This window comes from Pteropus medius, unplaced genomic scaffold, assembly GCF_902729225.1.
Source record: "Pteropus medius unplaced genomic scaffold, Ma_sr-lr_union100, whole genome shotgun sequence".
Lineage (NCBI taxonomy): Eukaryota > Metazoa > Chordata > Mammalia > Chiroptera > Pteropodidae > Pteropus > Pteropus medius.
This window is the reverse complement of record NW_024354886.1, coordinates 6219554-6239434: the sequence shown is the minus strand read 5'-3', so window position 1 is coordinate 6239434 and position 19881 is coordinate 6219554. Positions and strand designations below refer to the sequence as shown.

The 19881-nt window shown below is 53.3% G+C and overlaps 4 protein-coding genes and 1 non-coding gene across 11 annotated transcripts; 3 read left to right on the top strand and 2 right to left on the bottom strand.

Annotated features, from left to right (window-relative positions):
- Positions 1–66: 66 nt before the first annotated feature.
- On the top strand, positions 67–2198 carry B3GALT4 (beta-1,3-galactosyltransferase 4). 2 transcript variants are annotated; one of them, XM_039856273.1, is made up of 2 exons: positions 67–538; positions 729–2198. In XM_039856273.1, the coding sequence occupies exon 2, from the start codon at positions 752–754 to the stop codon at positions 1904–1906; it is 1155 nt and encodes a 384-aa protein (XP_039712207.1). In that variant the 5' UTR covers positions 67–538; positions 729–751; the 3' UTR covers positions 1907–2198. The 2 variants fall into 2 exon arrangements, with proteins under 2 accessions (XP_039712207.1, XP_039712208.1); XM_039856274.1 differs by having other exon boundaries at positions 67–607.
- Positions 2199–2460: 262 nt separating this feature from the next.
- WDR46 (WD repeat domain 46) lies at positions 2461–9787 on the bottom strand. The gene is made up of 15 exons (XM_039856259.1): positions 9704–9787; positions 9393–9605; positions 9203–9283; positions 8957–9069; positions 8757–8844; positions 8387–8448; positions 8033–8137; positions 7779–7929; positions 7484–7619; positions 7183–7282; positions 3578–3891; positions 3334–3428; positions 3096–3191; positions 2850–2963; positions 2461–2735 (listed from the first exon to the last, which is right to left on the bottom strand). Exons 1-15 carry the CDS (start codon positions 9770–9772, stop codon positions 2637–2639), a joined length of 1836 nt encoding a protein of 611 aa, XP_039712193.1. The 5' UTR covers positions 9773–9787; the 3' UTR covers positions 2461–2636.
- LOC120597713 (5S ribosomal RNA) lies at positions 8483–8601 on the top strand. The gene has a single exon (XR_005651446.1). It is a non-coding gene; the product is annotated as a 5S ribosomal RNA (ribosomal RNA).
- A 74-nt stretch (positions 9788–9861) lies between the features above and the next one.
- PFDN6 (prefoldin subunit 6) lies at positions 9862–11493 on the top strand. 3 transcript variants are annotated; one of them, XM_039856298.1, is made up of 5 exons: positions 9862–9880; positions 10425–10503; positions 10761–10831; positions 10908–11032; positions 11263–11493. In XM_039856298.1, the coding sequence occupies exons 2-5, from the start codon at positions 10440–10442 to the stop codon at positions 11390–11392; spliced, it is 390 nt and encodes a 129-aa protein (XP_039712232.1). In that variant the 5' UTR covers positions 9862–9880; positions 10425–10439; the 3' UTR covers positions 11393–11493. The 3 variants fall into 3 exon arrangements, with proteins under 3 accessions (XP_039712232.1, XP_039712233.1, XP_039712234.1); XM_039856299.1 differs by lacking the exon at positions 9862–9880 and adding an exon at positions 10068–10214; XM_039856300.1 differs by lacking the exon at positions 9862–9880 and adding an exon at positions 10202–10282.
- Positions 11494–12429: 936 nt separating this feature from the next.
- On the bottom strand, positions 12430–19449 carry RGL2 (ral guanine nucleotide dissociation stimulator like 2). 4 transcript variants are annotated; one of them, XM_039856228.1, is made up of 18 exons: positions 19314–19449; positions 18899–19095; positions 17528–17611; positions 17109–17287; positions 16928–16978; positions 16542–16839; positions 16023–16274; positions 15845–15948; positions 15666–15750; positions 15509–15577; positions 15247–15321; positions 14631–14663; positions 14390–14511; positions 14198–14293; positions 14005–14116; positions 13606–13896; positions 13040–13181; positions 12430–12950 (listed from the first exon to the last, which is right to left on the bottom strand). In XM_039856228.1, exons 2-18 carry the CDS (start codon positions 19055–19057, stop codon positions 12739–12741), a joined length of 2364 nt encoding a protein of 787 aa, XP_039712162.1. In that variant the 5' UTR covers positions 19058–19095; positions 19314–19449; the 3' UTR covers positions 12430–12738. The 4 variants fall into 4 exon arrangements, with proteins under 4 accessions (XP_039712162.1, XP_039712163.1, XP_039712164.1 ...); XM_039856229.1 differs by having other exon boundaries at positions 13067–13181; XM_039856230.1 differs by lacking the exons at positions 18899–19095; positions 19314–19449 and adding an exon at positions 18378–18779.
- Positions 19450–19881: the final 432 nt, after the last annotated feature.

Here is a 19881-nt window from a genome sequence, read left to right as displayed (position 1 = left end):
GATGTATCCACCCAGCTTCCCAATGTCCTTGGTTTTAAAGCAATGGTGTTGCCACTCCCCAACAGGAAGCAGCTCTTTAGTGATCCCCCACCCCTAGGGTTTGAGGAAGTTGGAGCCAACATTCAGCCTCGAGGGGGAGCCCAACCAGTTTTCCCTGGGGCTGCAGAGCAAATTCGTGTGGCGTGTAGGTGGCTGAACCTAGCTAGTTGTCTCTGAAGAGTATTGCGTCTTGACCACCCTAAGTTTCTAAAATAGGAGGTCTGGGTATCTCAAGGGAGATACGGTGTCTGTTGCTAAGTCATACGGCTCTGTATTCGACTCCTGCCGGGTTCCCGGGAAGGCCCCATTTCCTCGCCCGCCCGATTTATATGCCGCGCTGCTGCAAAGCTTCCGACTGGCATATTGGGGACGTGCGACGTCACATCCTCTTGCGGAAAAGGGGCGGGGCTCCGTCCCGCAGCGGGCTGTGGAGGAGGCTGCTGTCCCAGCTACCTGCCAGCCATGGAGCCGAGCTTCGGGGCGACCGTGCCGCAACAAGGTAACCCCGCAGCTCCAGCCGTGGTACCTGGCCGAGCCGCCTACCCCATATCGGCACCGTCCGGCACTGGTACAGCCCACGTGACCCTCTCACTACATCCCAGGCGCGGGAGGTGGCGGGGCGGTTTGGGATCCAGGCCGCCGAGAACTGGGCCCTGCACCCTCCAATCGCTTTCCATCTATCTCCCCAGGTTCTCACTGACTGCGCCACACCATGCCCCTCAGCCTCTTCCGGCGCCTTCTCCTTGCCTCCCTGCTGCTGGTGATTGTCTGGACGCTCTTCGGGCCCTCGGGCCTGGGGGAGGAGCTACTGAGCCTCTCGCTAGCCTCCTTGCTCCCAGCCCCAGCCTCGCCAGGGCCGCCCCTGGCCCTGCCTCGCCTCTTGATCCCCAACGAGGGCGCTTGTGGTGGCCCTGGCGCCCCTCCCTTCCTGCTCATCTTGGTGTGCACAGCCCCACAGAACCTGAACCAAAGAAACGCCATTCGGGCCTCGTGGGGCGGGCAGCGCGAGACCCGAGGGCTCAGGGTCCAGACGCTCTTTTTGTTGGGAGAGCCCAGCGGGCAGCATCCTACCTCGGGTTCCCATGAGAACCACCTGGCACAGGAGTCAGCGGCCCAAGGGGACATATTGCAGGCGGCCTTCCAGGATTCCTATCGCAACCTTACCCTTAAGACCCTCAGTGGCCTAAACTGGGCCGACAAACACTGTCCCATGGCCCGATACATCCTCAAGACCGACGATGATGTGTTTGTCAACGTCCCGGAGCTGGTATCAGAGCTGGTCCGGCGAGGGGGCCATTGGGAGCAATGGAAGAGGGGCATGGAGCCCCAGACAGAAGCTGAAGTTGGAGAGGAAGAGTTGGAAGGAGGTGGCCCCACTTTGGGGAGTCATCCTGTGCCTCTTTTGTACCTGGGCCGTGTGCACTGGCGGGTGCACCCCTCTCGGACACCAGGGGGCAAGCACAGAATATCAGAGGAGCAGTGGCCTCCCACCTGGGGCCCCTTTCCACCCTATGCATCTGGCACAGGATATGTGCTATCAGCTTCTGCTGTGCAGCTCATCCTCAAAGTGGCCAGCAGGGCACCTCCTCTGCCACTGGAGGATGTCTTTGTGGGGGTAAGTGCCCGACGAGGAGGCCTCACCCCAACCCACTGTGTCAAGCTGGCTGGCGCCACCCACTACCCCCTGGACCGGTGCTGCTATGGGAAATTCCTGCTGACATCCCACAGGTTGGACCCCTGGAAGATGCAGGAAGCCTGGAAGCTGGTGGGTGGCTCTGATGGGGAAAGGACTGCACCCTTCTGCTCCTGGCTCCAGGGAATCCTGGGCATCCTGCGGTGTCGGGTAATAGCCTGGCTTCACAGCTGAGAGTACCTGGGCCATAGGAGAGGAGTAAGGATCTGAGAGTCCAGTCAGCACCCTGACCTACTTTCTCCTAGGCCCAAGGCAAGAGGAGCCTAACTGGTTGCAGCTGATCAGTTTCCCCATACCAGATGCTCAGTCTGTCACTAAAGACTGAAGGATAGGGGAAACCTAGGGGCCTGGCCTTCTAGCCCCAAAGATGGTCATCAAGAAGAGCAAAACAATGCTGGGGTCATTCTTACCAGCGATGGCAGGAGAGGGGCACGAGCCCCTCAATAAACTTGTTTCTCTACCTCTTCGAGTGCAGTGTGGTCCTCACCAGGAATCCCAGAACACAAACCTGAAGGATGCCAGACCCTGCTTGATGGGAAAGACATCTCCAGGGACTTGGGAGAGAGAGGACAGCCTCACTGAGGAGAAAGGCCCCTAAAGAGCAAGGCTAAAGCCACAGTGACCACAAGATATGGGGTGGGTGTAAAGGCAGGACACCATAACCCCTTGGACCGAGAGTAGCCCCATGCTGGGCAAAGAAAAGGGACAGATCCACAGAACAATCCAAATACATTATCCAGAAAACCCAACTTCCTCTTTAATACCAAGCCACCCCAGAAGCTAGTTGTCCACTCCCAGTTGGGGAAGGGACACTTGCCCCCTCCTCCTTCCAGGGAACAGGGTCATTTAACCACAGGTGATCTTTAGGGGAGACTGTTGTTCTCAGGCCACTCTGGAACCTGGCTCAGCACACAAATCTGTCCAGGGCAGATGGCCGAACTCCCATGGGCTTGGCTGCTTTTTCTTGTTTCTGCAGCTGCTCAAGGCTCTGCCGGACTTTGTCCTGAGGTGGCAAAACAGGTGAGGTGAGAAGTGGCAGGCTGGTAAGGCCAGAGGCACAAGCAGAAGGAGGATACAGCCCATAGGAGGCCTGCCCCATCCCCAAATGCTCCTTTACCCGGTGTTCCTCATCCATGACCTTCCTCTTCCTCTTCACCAGGCTTGCTGTCGAGCTGCGGCCCTTCTGCTTGGGCCTTGGCTGGAAGGGAGCCTTGGCCTCTGGGTCATAGCCCTGGGGGAGGGGATAGGAGTGAAATCTATAAACCTCAGAGACAGGGAACTGTGGCAGCACCCACTTTCTGTGCCACATTTTTGGTGACATGGTGGAGGAGGATGTGCCTGTGCACTCAGGCCTGCTCCTTACCAGCCTCTCTATCCGTTCCTTCTTTTCCTGCTCCAAAGAGATGACATCAACCTCTGCCAGGGCTCGTGGATCCAGACAAATGAGGTCTGCAGGTACCTAGGTGTCACAGAGGGAAAGGAATGAGTAAGGTGGGTGACCCTAAAGCCAAGGAGGCTGCTAAATCGCACTCTTCCCAATACCCACAGCAAGGCAGCTTTCCCCGCCTCCAAGCCCAAAACACACATGGGCACGTGCTCACCTTCTCTAACAGGGCCTTCACCTCCCACTCCTGGCGCTGCTTTCGGCTCCTGTATGGGTTACTCTCTAGGCCATCAAAATTAGGCTCAGCAGCCCCTGGAGGGAGGGAGGAACATGGGGTCATAAATTTAAACCCAATCCATCACTTTAGCCTAACCAAGACCCTTGCTCCTGTCTGTCTCAGGCCCACTCAAACTTCCATCCAGAGTTCATTCACTTTGAGCCTCATCCCCTGGCCCACTCACCAGGGACTAGCATGCTGGTGATGCCCCCACTGTGCCCCACTCCCAGCACATCTTCAAAGGGGCAAAACTGAAGGCCATGCACGTGGCCTGAGAGCCGGTGGGTAAGGTAGGTCTGTTCCAGGGAGGGTGGGCTGGCCTTGCCCTGCCCTGCCCATATGTTGACCACGTCACCCATTCCCGCAGCCAGCAGTCCCCGCTGGGAAAAGGCCAGGTGCCCTGCTCCCTGGGGCAGGGTCCGGACACTCAGAGGCTGGAAAGTCCCTCGCAAGTCAAAGATCTTCAGCTGGTGGTCCAGACCAGAGGTGGCCATGTGCCTGAGGGAAGAGTGGGAATCAATAAATCTGCAGTAAGGGATTACTAAGCAGGCCTGTGGCCAAGTCCAGGCATCAAGTCTGGTTGGGGAGAAAAAGGCTAATAATAGTAATCACTACTCTCACACTGAACACTCCACAGACAACCTCTTGGTTACATGTTACTATTTTTATTTTCCTTTTACAGATAGGAAACTGAAGCTTAGAGAAAGGAAATCAAGGTGAGTGGTAAAGCTAGAACTCAAGGCAGGCCTATTTCTTTAGCATCTGCCCTCTAACCTACTCAAGACACATGAACGAAATGGAGAACACACATGATAATGTGTACCTAAATGTAATGTTCCACCACACAGGCAGCACAATGGCTCAGCAAAGGGAAAGATCAGGAAGGATCAATTGCAGTGGTCAGGGAAGACTTTGTAGGAAAACTGGGATATGAACCATCCTAGGTAATTCTCAAGAAAACTTGAGAAACATATAACAGGTACAAATGAATTATCAGAGTATGGAGACGGTGAGACAAACACAGGTTTGTTTTCAGAATTGGTGGGAAATATGGCCAAGAGGGAACAAATTGCAGGGGCTCTTTCAAGTCATATTGAGGACCCAATGCCCCCAACATTGCTCTTCAGCAATGACAAGCCACAACTGAAGACTGCATGGATCCGAGAAAACCTTCAGAGGTGATGAGAAATGTCCTAAAAGGCCCTACCCTAATCCCTCTTTCTCCCAAGGAAGAAGAACAAGGTTGGTGACCAGATCCTCTCAAGGAATCATGCACTGCACTTGTTTATTTTCAGAGGTTGGAGTTTCTATCTACGTTCCAGTTGGTCCTTAAGAGAGAAAGGCTGAAGAAGGACCAGCCAGGCCCGGAGATACATGTTTGCCAAAGGGCTCAGGACTGTCTTTTTAACCTTGGCTGTGAACTCAAGAGGAGGGGTTCCTATGAACAGAGACTTGCCCTGTGATGAGGGCCAAATAGAGGCCCAGCAGGTTACTTTTCCTGACAAGACAATCAGGGCCCCAACTCCACCAAAGGGCAATGCCAATAGTGCAAACCAGGAATTACTGAGGTCTCCTAAAACACAGGGTCACACTCTTGAGTGAACCAGCAACTCAGGCACATGCTGGCTCCTCTCCCCACACATACCCACCTTTGGGAGCCTCTACGCAAATACCACCCCACTGGGCAGATGCACATCCAGGCCACACTACGAAACTACTAAGCTTGTAAAATACTTCAGCCTTGAAAATCCAATCCAATCCTAATGCAAGCTTCAGAAAGCCTCTGAAGGAAGAAGTAAGCCTCGGCTCTGGAGCCCCTGTGGCTTGTCTGATGTGCTCCTGAGGACTAGAGATAAGTGGGAGTGGACCTAAGAGCAAAGACCAGAGCTGTTCAATATCTAAGTGTTGACCAAACTGCAGTGAACTGATTACGCCCTAGGCACAGGAGCAGCTGACCCAGGGAGCCCCCAGAAGGCAAACTACAGCTCAGGTCCAGTGGCGCACAAAAGGCAGAAAGCCGTGGGACAGGCCTCCCCACTCTCCTAGAGCCAGTCTGGCACAGAAAGGAGTCAAAAGGGCAGAACCATATCACTTGTCCCAAAAAATACAACTCTAGGAGTCTAAGGTGTCTGAGCCTCTGGAAGGCTTTCATAATTTGGTAGCCACTGGGCTTTTCCTGATTTTCTTTAAAACAACTTAAAAATAAAGTTACGTAGTTTCCTGAGAAGATTCCTGAGCAGCAGTGTAAAAAGAGGAAAGCAGCTTGTGAGAGAGGTTATTTGACGCTCCCCAAGAACATGCCAGGAGGAAGAAATGGAGCCTGGGAACTGGCTGTGAGCTCACACAGGACCACTGAGACAGCAAGGATGGAGAGAAACAGACTTTGAGGACTTCACAAAGGGTCATGAATAGTAATGAGGTAATGCCACCAAACCAAGTAGCAAGTAGCCTGGGCACCCAGAAAGCATTCAGTAAACAGTGCTTTTGATTCCTGCTATTCCTGATGGCTGAAGAACATGGGGCTGTGTAGCTAGCTAAAGGTGTTAAAGAAGCCAAATTGTGAATGGAAGGAAAATGTGGCAGAAAAGGAACAGGCAAGGAGGAACCTTGGGAGTGAGGTGTCTAATTCAGTGATAGACACATCAAGTCTGGGGTGATAGAAGACAATTGAGAAGAAACTAAATGCAGCACCTGGCCAATTGTTCCCTAACTACTGCTATCTGTTTTTGTAAAAAAAAAATGTAACTGGAACACTGCACCAGGGCAGGCTCAATGGCTGATTCATCCTTATATCCCCATAACTTTAGCACAGAACCCAGAGCCCAGTGAAGGCCTGATGAATGAAAATAATTAGAGGAAAACAAACGGGAACTTGTGTGAGAAACTGTCCTCCAGATCCAGACAAACAACTCAGAACAGCTATGAAATGCAAACGCTCTCTCAGAAATTCAAAACAGACCCACCACCCCTACCACTCACACCACCAGCCAGACCTAAAAGGAACAATCATCTTTAATGATGACAATGATGAAATGCAATGCTCCCTATTCACTAGGCACCATGCTAAACTCTATAGACCTTAACTTGCTTTAATGTCTACATCAGCTTTATGAGTTTTTCCTAGGCCTTGACAAACCACTTCCAAACAAACCTAGCCCACCATCTATTTCTGTACTGCCCACAAACTAAGAACGGTTTTTACATTTTTAAGTGGTTGGAAAAAAAATCAAAGACATGAAAATCATATGAAATATATATTTTAGTGTCCACAAATAAAGTTTTATTGGAACACAACTACATTCATTATCTTGTGGCTGCTTTCGTGCTACAACACAAAAGAGTGGTCAAGACTGCATGGCATCTGATTGCTTCGCACTACTGCTTGGTGCACTGAAAGTCGCAGTGACATGGTTATAACTTGACAGTATTTTCAGCATTTGATGTCTATCTCATTGCCTATCTATATGAAAAGATGTTTTTGAAGATAAAATATGTAAAATCCCTCTACAGATCAGTATTAACATAAATATCTGCAATCAAGTTTGATGATTTAGAACACTAACTGAACCTCGGTTAAGCAAAATGTTATCCTCAAAAAGAGGAATCTAATTCTTCCCATTAGTAGACACTGTGGCACACAGAGGTCATGTAATGTGCCTACACTTACATGGCACGAGGATTTAAACCCAGGCAGTTTGACTGCAGTCTGTGCTCCTATAGGCACACTGCCTTCCATACCTTTCTGCCCAGCTATGACCCCAGCACCTCATGCCCAAACAAGTGACTTACGTGCCTGTAGAATCTACTGCCACAGCCCGGACCCCACCACGGTGACAGAGAATCTTTGCCAGTGGCTCCTTCACAGCTGGGCTCCATAAAGACACAGTACCTGGAGGCCAGAGGAGAAGAGATAAAGTTACTAATGGGGCACTGAGGTGATTAAACCTGGGAAAGATGGGGACTCATGGCCAAGAGGTAACAAGAGAGAGGTAACAGGGCAACTTTAACGGATTCGTGAAGTACAAATATAGAAAGAAAAAAAAAAGCAGGTCAAGATGATCAGAGAGTCAAAGTTCAGCCAGGGACTAACCATTGCTGTGTCCCAGATGGATGACAGCATTATAAGGGTTCTGGGTCATGACATTGAGCCGTCCAGCCCGAGCATTCAGAGCTGCCACAATCTTCCCCACTGACACATCCAGGTAGGTCAGAAACCCTGTTTCTGACTGTGTGTGAGAGGGAGAGAGGGAGGGAGGGAGGGAGGGAGGAAAAGAGGGAGGGAGAGAGGAAAAGAGGGAGGGAGAGTCCTGATTACTCTCTGTCCTCCCTCTACCAAGGTCTTCTCAGGGGCTGCCACCCAGTCCCTATGCTGCACAGCCACTCACAGCTGTGGCCAGGAGGAAGTGGAAAGGCAGAAATTCAAGCCGTGTGACGCGATCACAGCGGCGGATGCAATGGAGCTCAATTCCCTGGTTGTCATAGATGTGAAGCCAGCGATTCTGAGCGACAGCAAGCAGTGCTTCAGAATGCAGAAACCTGAGAGGAGGGGAGAAGTGGCTCAATGGGAAAGGGGGTCACGGCTGTCATTCAATCAGGAATGGGCTGTCTCACCTCCACTGACCACTAACAGGCCACTGACCGGATGTCCCGCACTGCCTCCATGACATTGATCTCACACATGAGCCTCTTTGTCACCCAGTCAAGGGCGGCCACATGACCCCGGCGCCCTCCAAAAGCCAGGTGTCTGTTGGAAGTGGGGAACAAGCAAGGTGTCAATGCAGGAGAGCATCCTCAGACCACTGGAGATCGGCCTCATGCCAGCCCTTCCTCTCCAGGTGAGAGGAGAGATGTCACTATACATGCTCACCCTCAGATGCAAGAAAATCGCCAGACACTCCCCACATCGACAACCCAAACATACACTAGCAAGACTGAAGTGGTTAAGGAGACATGACCACATCTCAGTTCAAGAGGCACTGGAATACAACCTTACCTCCCAGTTCGAGAGTAATTCAGCCGGTAGGGTCCAAACTGCCGCAAATTCAAGTCAAAGTGCTGAGAAAGTTAAGAGTTAAAAAAAAAAAAATCAGTCTACTGCCATGCCACCCTGAACACACCTAATCCCGTCTGATCTAAGAAGCTAAGCAGGGTTGGGCCTGGTTAGTACTTGGATGGGAGACCACCTAGGAAGACCAGGTACTGTAGGCATAAAAAAATAATAATAATAAAAATGTAAAGAAATAGATAAATAAAAATAAATCAAGAAAGAATTGGCTCACTTCAGTAATTCCCTCTATTAATCTCCACTTCCCTCCTGCTCTGCACCACCAATGCACTGGCCCCTTTCCCAGCCTCAGGAGCACCTTGGCTGCACTTGCAATGTCCACAGCCTCCACAATGTCTGCCTGGCATATCTTCGCTGTGTCTTCTCCATTCTCACCTTCCAGAAACCTGCAAGTGAGTGTTAGGGCTAATATGAAATGAGTGTACCAACATAAAAATGACAAAGGACAGTCTCTTAATAAAGCAATGTCTGGGGCCACCCATATTAAGGGCCACTCACCCAGGTTCCTCAGCAAGCAGCAGCTGCGAACGAGCAGCTTTGACACTTATTTCCTCTTCCTCAGTTTCAGCCACCTCAAGTCGGCTTCTGGTTTTGGATTTAGAAGGTGGCAGCTATAACAATGTTGGTGGGCGAGGGAGAAAAGAACCAAAGGATGTGTGGGGTCACAAGAGGGCCACCTGGTCTCGCCTCCATCCAACTCCAGACTCTCCCAGCCTGCAACCCCACTCTAAGGCTGGTCCTCACCTTTCTGGATTTGTCAATGCGACGGAACTTCTGAGCCACAGACACGGGGACAGGGGCGGGGCCTGGGAATGGGTCCTGGGCCTGGGACAGAGAGGAGGCAATTCGCTGACAGGCTCGGGTTGACCCTAACATTCGCACTCTCAAAGTTCAAGGCGACTTGCCCCGCCACCCTATCAAGTCCCAGGCTCACCCCGGACAAGCTCCGCTGAGGCTCAAGATTCCTCCGTTCTCGGCGTTTCTTCGGGACCTGGGGCTTCTTGGAGATGTGAGACTTGTTTGGGGTGTGAGTGTTCTTTGGCCTCTGGGGGCGGAGCTCTCGATTCCTCTTCTTGTTACGAGGGAGCCCTAGAGAGACTCCAGCAGCGGTCGGTGTGGCCTCTTCCTCCCAGTATCGCCGCACTTTCTACGGACAGAACAGGAGCCCTGATGCTCCGCTGCCCGTGCCCCGCCCCTCCGACCCCGCAGCTGAAAACTTTTCTTCCACCCCGAGAAGATCTCTACCTTCTTCTTGGCCTGAAATTTGTCCTTCTTGGGCGGAACATCGCTGCCCGGCTCGGGGGCTGTCTCCATCTAGTCCACTCGAACGACGATCCACGTGCAAACTCTTCTCAGCCGTCAGACGGTGGACTGGGACCTCCCGGAAACCCTCCGGCCCTCAACCAATCAGCACTATACCAGGTCTGAAGCCTTCTAGGCTCCATTTTGCATGAGGGCGCGCTCTCCGTTGAGGGGCGGGGCAAGCCTTGGCCCTGCCCTCCAGAATGGTATCTTATGCCTGAGTAACAAAAGGCAACACCGGGACCAAGGCCCAAGAAACGGTGCAGTTTCTTTTTACCAGCTTTGTTTCCCCATATTGCCTAGAACTTGTCGAGTCCGGTCTTTTTAGCAGAACGCCGCTCATTAAACACGCCAAAACTACAATTCCCGGCATGCGTCAGAAGACAGCTTCCGGCACCCTCTTTTCCCAGCATTCTTTGTTTACTTCCGAGTTTATGAATACTAAAGGGAGAGCGTGAGTGGGGCAGGGTTTCGGTTGAGGGCTTTGGGGTCTCGTTTCAACCTTCACTTCTTGAGGCCTAGGTAGATTCGATATCCGGACGGGGAGAGGCTGCGGTGCCCCGAGAGGCTGCCTCTCAAGAGTGTTGTCATTACCACAATCTAGACTATTAAAGGGAGCTCGGGTACCTTCCAGAGTGTGAGACCCAGCGCCCCTCTTCCGCAGGCTTTCGTCTCCGCCATGGCTGAGCTGATCCAGAAGAAGCTACAGGGAGAAGTGGAGAAATATCAACAGCTACAGAAGGGTAAGGGAGCAGGGTCGGTGTATCCTCGCCCCAGTCCCTTCACTCACTCCGAACCCAGAGCCATACCAAGATCATGATTTCTGCACCCGCGTGCAGCGTTCTTACCTCAGTACTCTTCCCCACCCCCTGACGCGCCGCCTTCATCCATGTCTACTTCCTCAGCTTCATTTTCTTCTGAGTAGGATTGTGGGTCGGGTGGCACATTTGACGTCTCTAATTGAGTCTTTTCTCCCACCCACACTTCCATCCAAAACCAGACTTGAGTAAATCCATGTCAGGGCGGCAGAAGCTTGAAGCACAACTAACAGAAAATAATATCGTGAAGGAGGTGAGATATTGGGATTTGTGGGGTGAGAAGAGACTATTGGCAGTGATTCTGATCATGTGTCCCTTCCCACCATCAGGAACTGGCCCTGCTGGATGGGTCCAACGTGGTCTTTAAACTTCTGGGCCCCGTGCTGGTCAAACAGGAGCTAGGGGAAGCTCGGGCCACAGTGGGGAAGAGACTGGACTATATCACAGCTGAAATGTGAGTCTTTTTTCCACCACCCTGTGATGTATCTGACACCACTGGAGTAGATGTTGAGGAACCATTGTAGAGTAGCTCTCCAGTGTAGCCCAATTATCCATTTCCTCCAATCCTTTCTCCTTTATTCCTCTTCCCCTCCCTCCCCTAGATATCAGGTTTTCACAGATCTCTTTCTTGCCTTCAGTATCCTCAGTCCCATTTCTTGTTATTTGTTTCTCGTCTCTCTTCAGTAAGCGTTATGAATCCCAGCTCCGGGACCTCGAGCGGCAATCAGAACAACAGAGGGAGACCCTTGCTCAGCTGCAGCAGGAGTTCCAGCGGGCCCAGGCAGCAAAGGCAGGGGCTTCTGGGAAGGCTTGACCCCGTAGGGGTGGGGCAGGGGAGGGGGGAGGAGGAAATGAGGCAGCTCTAGGGTCTATACTGTAGCTAATAAAATGTGAAAACACCTGGCCGTTTTCTAACCACGTTTGTCATAATTGTCTCCATTCATTCCCTCAGCCCCTTCCACTTTATGTATACACCACCTGTTAGTCCCTTAGGTCCATATTCTTCAACTGGAATCTCCGTGGCAGAGTAATCCATCCTTCTTTCTTGAGACTAAAATCTGAGTTGTCTCAAACTTCCTTCTTGTCTGTATGTAAAACCCTTAACTCTCCCTTATCATGGTTGGCACACCCCTTTAGGCAACATGAAAAGGGCGTTTACGATGCAACAATTATTGGGAAGGTCAGTTTAATTGAAGAACTCAATTCTCCAATCTGAGACCCCCAGGATGAAAGATTGCTGATTTCTTACCCTCCAAAACTCCCTGGCATCTTAGTTCTTTTTAGTTCTCTCTTCCTAGAATTTGTTTGAATGTAGCATAGACTGATTTAAAATTCCACCACGTGCTCTGTGATTTTGTAAATTCTCCAAGTTTGTACATTGCCCACAAAGTAGTTTTTCTGTTTCTTTGTCCTAAAATTCGTTCTCACAAATTTGCAGCCAGGGGATCACTTTAATTGGGTGACTAGTACTTGACATGGGTCTGTGACAACTAAGAAAAATTTAAGAGCAAATAAAGGGATGGAGAGGTTGCTAGGGAGAAATGAATCATTCTAAGGAAACTTCACCAACACCTTGTTTTCAGTTCATTATGGGAATAGAAAACATTGGGACCCTTCCTGTTCCATGGCATCTAAATTTCAGCCAGCCCCCCACCCCCACTCCCAGCAGCTAGTTCATACACTGCAAGGACAGAGTAGAATTCAGGTAGTGTTCTGGTTTATTAGTGTTATCACAGTGACAAACCCCCACCCCCAGTAGGAAGAGGAACTCCTACTAGAACCTACTTTCCATCCCCTCTCCTTGGAGCTCAGGGCCTCTAGATTTTTCTTTTTCCCCCCTACTTCTAGGCCTTCCCTTAGCCCTTGGCATGCTAGGATGTGGCCAGGAATCAAAGTGATTCCTTTTTCCAGTACTAACCATGTGCTGCATTCATGGAAAGTAGGGAGCTATACACGGGTATCCATCTTGGTTACCAAGATTACCAGTTCCCACAGTGCTGGATCTCTTGACTGTCTGATAAGCTAGTGGCACTTCACTGCCCCAGAGTGGCCACTCTTCTGGATTTCTTCTCAATGCAGCACATAACTGCCACCATTCAGCATGACTACACACACCTGGTATGGCCACCAAGCGTTCTCTGAACCAAGAGAGCTTCCTTCTTAGAACAGTGCCCGGGCAATCTTCCTCCCTGTGGCCTTGATCCTGGGAAAGGAACCCCCTCCTCCCTCGCTTGGGGGAGTTCCTGAGGCAGAGGGGCCGCTGGCAAGGCCCTGTGTAACAGTAGAGGGTCTTCGCCGCTGCCGCAGGAGGAAATCATGTGACGCTCTGTCCATAGCATAGAAGACATTGGCCGAGGGTGGGATGGTCAGCTCTGTAGGTTAAGAGAGGGGGTGTCAAGCACACACACAGTTGTTCCTCCAACAACCACCCGGATATAGAAGCATTCCCACAGGTGGGTACCACTCTCTTCCTGAGTCTGCCTCTGACCTCGCTCCCCTGGTAGCAGCTGCACTAGCTCATACTCTGAAGCCACTGCAGAATCACGATTGTTTTTCTTAAGGACACGGCTGATGACACTTGGAGCCTTGTCCTGGCTCGTCACCTGGCAAAACAAGACCAAAAGAACAACAAATTGGCCGTAATGACCCCTGCTTCCCATCTTTCCAACCCCAGCCACTGACCCCCAACCAAAAGTTACCCGTGTGTAATACTTTAGAGTGAACAGGGCAACCCAATATGGTGTCTCCCTGTACTCCATAGGCCAGCCCACATGGTACCCAGTGAAATAAGGCTGCTTCCCTGTGGGGAAACTGCTGTTTATTCTAAAAACCTAATATGGCCAACAAAAGTTCAAGGTGCAGCAGGTAATGCCGAGTACCCTTCAAAATAAAATGTAGCTGGTAAAACCAAAGGTCACAATTAAAACTAGAATATCCTCTCATTTGGCTGTTCAAACCTAGAACAACATCTATAGTCCCACAAGCCCTCATCCTTCACCCCCACCTCCCAGCCCACAGCTCCCTCACCAAGATACTCTTGTAGACACTGCCGTCTTCCCCCAGCTCCATCTGGACTCTGATGATTCCACAATCAGAAGCTTCTGGCCCAGAGCCCCCTCCCCCGTGTGTAGTCCCCCTGGAGGCCCCTTCTGCACCCCCACTGAGTGGGGAACCACAGGAGGCTGAGCGGCGGTGACCTCGCAAAGGTCTAGGGGAGGATGCTGGGGGAGAGAGGTGGCTGGGGCCAGCCGGACTGTGCAAGGATGGAGTGCTTTCCAGGGCAGAGTCCAAGGATGAGACAGATGGCCACTTCATGTGCTGGGGACAAATAACATGGGGGACTGGCATGAAGGCAGGGAGGTCAAGGAAGAAACATTCACAGAGTCAGGGTCAGTGCTGAGGTCAGAGTTATGGAGCAAAGCTCACCTGGGCCAACCGGGTCAACAGAGGAGCGGGGGTTCCAGACACCTCATCTCCCCCAACACTGGGCCGGTCCCAGGAGACAAGGGGGGTGGGACCCCCAACAGAGCCCAGAATCCTGGAGTGGCAGAAGATTGGGAGCATCAGAGGAAGAAGGCAAGTCCCCAAGACACTACCCCCCAACCACTGACTGCCTCACTCTGTCCACTGTGAGATGACCAGCGTTGGCCGAAGTACTCGAGGGGCAGGAGAGTCACTGGAACCAGGTGGCTCCACCTCACAGGATACTCGATGGCTGGGGAAAGAGGCAATGGGCAGAGGTCAGGATGTGACACATAGCCCCTCACACCCTGCTTGAGCCCTGAAGTCCCAACCTCACCCAGCTAGTCACCTCTGGGCCTCTGTCAGTGGCCGGAGCCCCTGTAGCCACTGCTGAATATCGGAGTCAGGTCGAAGGTCATAGCCACGACATTCATTCTGGAGCCGCCGCAGCTCAGAAAGGACAGCAAACTCCTAGAAAGGGGCCCTCAGACTGTAGGAGCCAAAATTCAAGGACCCCTGACTCCCCTTTCTCTCCCCTTTCTGGGACATGGCTAGGGATGTCTAGCATCCAGCCCAGGCTCTCCCCTCACCTTCCTCCGTTTGTCAAAATTGATGTATCCATTCTGCAAGGATAGGAGGAAGAGAGTGAGAGTCCCAAACCTGCCACAGAGACTATGTCCTCTGCTAAACACAGGCACAACCATATCCAGCTTACACACACTACCCACCCTCTCTGACTCTACCACCCCTCCCCGACCTCCCCTCCCATCTATCATTCCCTAAGCATGCTACCTTACCCTCTAAATTGAATATTTCAGGTAGAAATTGTGTCTACTTTACCAATGAAAAGATTAGGGCTCAGAGAGGATCAGGAACTTGTCCTATATATATATATATTTAATAAACTCTATATATGCTTATATTTCACGCATGTTCCAAGCACCCACTAAATATTAATTCACTTAATCTTCATAATAACAGATTGATGTAGACCCTGTCACTAGTTTCTCATTTACAGATCACTAAGGCACAATGAGGTTAAGCAACTTGCCAAAGTAACAGAACCAAACCCTGGCACTCTGGCTCAAGTCTTTGTGAATCCTCAGTGCTCATGCCTGCAGTTCCTTTCTGGAGGAACAACTGTCTGACCCCGAGGCCCACTCATTCCATCACTGCACTGAACACACAAACACACACACCACTGACCTCCAGCTCATCCTTGGAGGCTGCATCCAGCATCACCAGGTCCTTCAAGAAGGTGCCAAGGTATGGGACCACACCCTGAAGTCAGAGGTCAGAGTCAGACACTCCTGCCACTGACCTGAGGGCTCTCCATCCCTCCACACTTTCTCATCCCATTATCGCAAAGGACAAGTGAATTCTCCTCACCCCACTGTTTCTTCCTTTTCTGTCCCTCAGACTGCTCCCCACACACAATCCTTCATAAGCAACCTCCCTAGGCACTTACCCCGCCCCGGGAGCCAGACTTTGGGGCTTTCTTGGAATTTGACTCCAGAGAGGGTCGCACCTTCACCTCCTAGGGTTGACAAAACAAAGAGATATGAGGGTGGGAGGGGAAGCAGGGATGGCTAGGAACTCCAGGGAACAAGCCTCGTGAGCCTCACCTGCAAGAGTAGCTCCCGGCTCTGGGAATAATTATCCTCCTCAGAGAAAATCTGGCAGAGGTTGGAGAAGACCCTGAGGCTGTCCCTGGGGGATAGAGGGCAGCAGGCTTGAGGATGGGCCCGGCTCAACAACTCCCTTTCCCAGCCCTCATCCCAGTCCAGTGCCCTATCCTCCCTACCTGGCTGCTTCCCCCCAGGCTGCCCGAAGCCTGTGGATGGGGCTGGACTGCAGGGCTGACACGACAGCATAAACTGAAGAGAAGTTTCGGAGTAGACGGCACTCCTATGGGGGTCACAGAGGGAGCTGTGGGACCTCCTTCCACACCATGGTCCCCAACAGGGGCAATTGTCTCTTACCTCTGCCACTCGGATCCACTTCTCCAGGAGCCTGGCCCTCTGGGGAGGACGGAGTGGCCGTATGGTAACTTCCCCAGGCTCCTCTCCGGTTGAGGTAGCCCCCAAGACAGAGCTGACCACTGCCCCTGCCACCTTGTTGAATTGTGTGACAGTAGCTCGGACAGATGGGCAGAGGTGGGAATGTCCTGGCCGGTCTCTGTGACCCCACAGCGCCCCCAGGCACTGAGAGGGGACCAGATTGAGAAACAGCTCCTGTGGGGTAGAAGTCAGAGATTAAAGTTCATAGTCAAGAGAAGTCAGCCTTCGAATGTTAGGGGTGTAAGGCTCTCAGGTGGCCAAGGAACTAGAGGGGCACAGGGTTCGAAGGGTAACAACCAAGGGGAAATGGGGAAAGGACAAAACTGGGTGGATGGAAGAGGTTGGGAGCTGGATCAGGAAGGGTTGGAAAAAAAGGATCTGGAGTCAGGGAAAGGTTAGTAAGGGGGAAGGGGGCATGGGGGTCAGAGGTCAGGGTCTCACCGCATCTAGCAGGGTCAGCTGTTCGGCCAAGTGGTCAGCGAGGAACACCAGGACATCCGTGGGGTCAGCAGGGGGATCGCCGGGGAGGGCCAGGGGCTTAGGAAGGTCGGGGATCTGGGGGTCCACCCGGGACCGGAGGTTGCGGATGAGGTCAGCGCTGCCACCCCCAACACCCTCCCCTCCTGCATACCCTGTCCGAAGCAAGAAGCTCTCAAGCCGGTCAAGCTGACCCTTGACCTCAGAGCCAAAATCCTCAGGGTGAGAGGCCAGCCAGGTTGACAGCACAGAGATGGCTACCCTGGGAGAAGGGGAATCGGCCAGGGGTCAGACGTCAAGCGGCAGCTCAGGCAGAGGAGCCTGTGAGGTTAAGAATCCGAGTCACTCACCCTTTTGTCCTCTCCAGTTCATCAGTAGGATGAGATTCAAGGGCTTCCAGCCTGGGCAGTGGGAGAGATTCTATTTGTCCATTTTTACCAAATCTCCGGAGGCTTTGACTATTTTGGTGGGATATTCTGGCTTTAGAAAGTCCAGACACCTCTACAACCTGTGGTCCCTTATGACCCTGACCTGTCAGCCATAAGCCCTAGCAGGGCAGATGTGGAGGTGAAGGCCCGGTGGGTGGCCAGGAAGGTTGCTGTGAAAGTCACGTCAGTCCCTGATGTCCGGGCATCCAGCAGGTGTCTGACCAGAGCCTCCAGGGTGCCTGCTCGGAGCCTTCGGGAGGAACGTGGGGGAGGTGTTGGGGCCTAGGGGAGACAGAAGGCCAGTCACTGCCCCTTTCTTCAACTCTGCCCCTAGATCTCTGGGGAAAACCCCAGACCTAGGAGATAATCCAGGCTTATTGTATTAAGATTTGGAGAAGGAAAAGGACTTGACCTAAGTCACACAGTCCAGGTCTCCAGACCTCCAACCTAGCACTCTGGCCAGAAAGTTGGCCATTCTGGAAGTGATGGGTCAGAGGTGAGAAGCCAAAGTTATGATCTCACCAAGGGATCAAGAGGCCGATACTGGCGGCTTGTGACAGTAAAGGTGGCACCATTCTCCTCCTCATCGCAGACAGACACAGGGGCCTGCAGGAGAAGGAAGGGGAGGTCAGACAGGTGCACACCACCTCCTCCTACTGCCCCCAGCCCTAACCCCCAGGCCCTACTCCTCCCTCTGTACCCCTCACCTGTGGCGGCAGGGGACAGTACCAGCGAGTGCGAGGGGTGGGGGTGGCTGGTGACCCCAGGTCTCCCCCACTGGGGCCCAGACAGCCCCACCCAAGCCGCCTCAGGGCCCGGTGGAGCAGAGGGGGTTGCAGTTGCGGGTGGTGGGGTGGAATGCAGGAACCCTGATCTTGGAGACTACCGTAGCCCCTTCCCCCCAGAGCTGAACCCCAACCCAGCAGAGAAGCAAGGTGTAAGGGGTGAGAGGAAAGCCAGAGAGACAGAAAGCCAGAAGCAGAGACCTTGAGAAGCTGAAACCTCAGTCACAGGCACAGCCGCATGCTCCGCCCTGCCCCAAAGGAACTGGCCAAGCTCAGAGTTAGTCCTTCCCCTAACCCCCTTTCCCAGGTCCCTGGAGACCCCCTCAAGGTGGCGGCTCCGATGCCAGTACAGGAAGAAGAAGGGGAAGTGGGGATGATGTATGTGTGTGGTGGGGGGGGGGAGGTAGACTCTGAGAGTCACGTGGCTCCAGCCCCTCCCCCAACGGATCCCGAAAAACCAGCCCTGCCAGTCACTCTGCCCTCACTCAGCCCCTGGACCCAGGAGTCCAGGGCCTCGGGGCCCCAAATCCAACTTCTGGCCCCTCCTGAGGCCCCAAATCCTGCTCCTAGCTACCACTAATTAGTACCAGAGGAAAAGCAGGTGACCACCCGAGGCTCAGCATACGACTTTCTCTCCAAGATCCAAGAACCTTAGCTTCCCGCCGCCACTCAGTGCCAGGCGGGAGAGGGGGAGGGGTCACGAAATCGAAGGGTTCCCTCCCCAATCCCAGAGTCAGAGGAGCCGGTTACTGTGGAAACAAACCACTCCCCGTCAAATAAAAACAAGGAGGGAGACAGGGTCCAAGACAGAATGCTTAGAGAGGCAGGCACACTAAGGTATAAGGGGAGAGGGCCAGAGATCCGCAGCCAGCCAGCCAGACGCGCCTGGCAGTAACAGGGCAGGTTCCTGTGGGCAGGTCCTGAGTCACACTGCCACAGAGAACCACAGAAACGCCGGGACTCCCCGCAGCAGGGAGAAAGGCAGACACCAGCAAGAGGAGCGGAAATAACTGAGGCAGGGAGGAAGAGATGCAGGGATACTGACACGGAAAGAAAGGTGGAGCCTTCGAAACATATCACCCCGCAACCTCTCACCACCACGTCTCACCTCGTCTTCTTCCTCCTCCTCCTCTTCCTCCTGCCCCTCGCCCACGCCCCGGCCACCGGGGCTCCCACCCTCTTCGGGGTCTCGGCTCCGGAAGCTGCTCAACACGACTCCCCCGGGGGGACTTGTGTCCCAAAGCAGCCGCAGGGGCCGCGGGAGCATGGCAGTGTGGAGTCAGTGGGGTCGAGCCATGGGGGCGCCTGGGGAGAGACCGAGGGAGCGCGGGTGGAGAGTCAGGTGGGCGCGGGAGAGCGGGGAGAGACACAGGTGGATGCCTAGGTAACGAGAAGGGAGTCCTGAAGGAAGGCTAAAGAGGGGGCCACACAGGGGTGCAATATGAGGGGCTCTGGTGTATTTACGGGATGAGGGGATCAGGAGTACGGGAACGGGCAGGGTCACAAGGTGCTCTGGCTCTGACCTGCTCGGGAGGGGTGGGGGTAGCGCGGGTCCCCGGCAGCTGTTCCCGTCAGTCTCCAGACCCCGACCGAATCCCCGGACCGAGTCCCCTCCCCGGCTTTTCCGCACCCCTGTACCCACCCCCCCACACCCCCAGCCAGACTCCCAGGCCCTCCCGCCCTTTCCGCTCCACCCCGCCCCCCCACGTCCGCCTGCTTCGAGAGCAGGAGCCAAAAAGGGAAGGAAGTGAGAACAAGAGTTAGGCCCGCGGACTAGGGGGAGTGCTGGACGTCCAGGGGCCAGGACCCAGGAGCTTGGGTCCCGAGATCCACTGTCCTCCAACCCCCCGGATTCGGGGATCCTGGAACCCACGTCGCCCCCACTGAATTGAGATAAAGATCCCAGTCTCCAGCCTCGGGGTAAAGCGAGAGCAGAATATCACATTCCCCTCCCTCCACACAAGCCTAAAACTCCTGCAGGACGCGTTTGGGGTGGGGAGGGGCCCAGTTACACCACCACGCTGGGTTACACACCCCACCCACGCGTGTAGCGGCCCTAAATCCACTCCCGGTTTTCCCGAGAGCCCTTGG

What these genes read in the sequence shown, in the direction of transcription:
- RGL2 (XM_039856228.1), bottom strand. Translation starts at nt 19,057, where the DNA reads ATGCTCCCGCGGCCCCTGCGGCTGCTTTGGGACACAAGTCCCCCCGGG. An exon ending in AGTCTGGCTCCCGGGGCGGG is followed by an intron (nt 15,322 to 15,508) that starts GTAAGTGCCTAG and finishes CTCTGACTTCAG; the next exon opens with GGTGTGGTCCCATACCTTGG. An exon ending in GTGTCTACAAGAGTATCTTG is followed by an intron (nt 13,182 to 13,605) that starts GTGAGGGAGCTG and finishes TTGTTTTGCCAG; the next exon opens with GTGACGAGCCAGGACAAGGC.
- PFDN6 (XM_039856298.1), top strand. Translation starts at nt 10,440, where the DNA reads ATGGCTGAGCTGATCCAGAAGAAGCTACAGGGAGAAGTGGAGAAATAT. An exon ending in ATATCAACAGCTACAGAAGG is followed by an intron (nt 10,504 to 10,760) that starts GTAAGGGAGCAG and finishes ATCCAAAACCAG; the next exon opens with ACTTGAGTAAATCCATGTCA. An exon ending in AAAATAATATCGTGAAGGAG is followed by an intron (nt 10,832 to 10,907) that starts GTGAGATATTGG and finishes TCCCACCATCAG; the next exon opens with GAACTGGCCCTGCTGGATGG.
- B3GALT4 (XM_039856273.1), top strand. Translation starts at nt 752, where the DNA reads ATGCCCCTCAGCCTCTTCCGGCGCCTTCTCCTTGCCTCCCTGCTGCTG.
- WDR46 (XM_039856259.1), bottom strand. Translation starts at nt 9,772, where the DNA reads ATGGAGACAGCCCCCGAGCCGGGCAGCGATGTTCCGCCCAAGAAGGAC. An exon ending in AATTTCAGGCCAAGAAGAAG is followed by an intron (nt 9,606 to 9,703) that starts GTAGAGATCTTC and finishes TTCTGTCCGTAG; the next exon opens with AAAGTGCGGCGATACTGGGA. An exon ending in CTCAGCGGAGCTTGTCCGGG is followed by an intron (nt 9,284 to 9,392) that starts GTGAGCCTGGGA and finishes TCTCTGTCCCAG; the next exon opens with GCCCAGGACCCATTCCCAGG.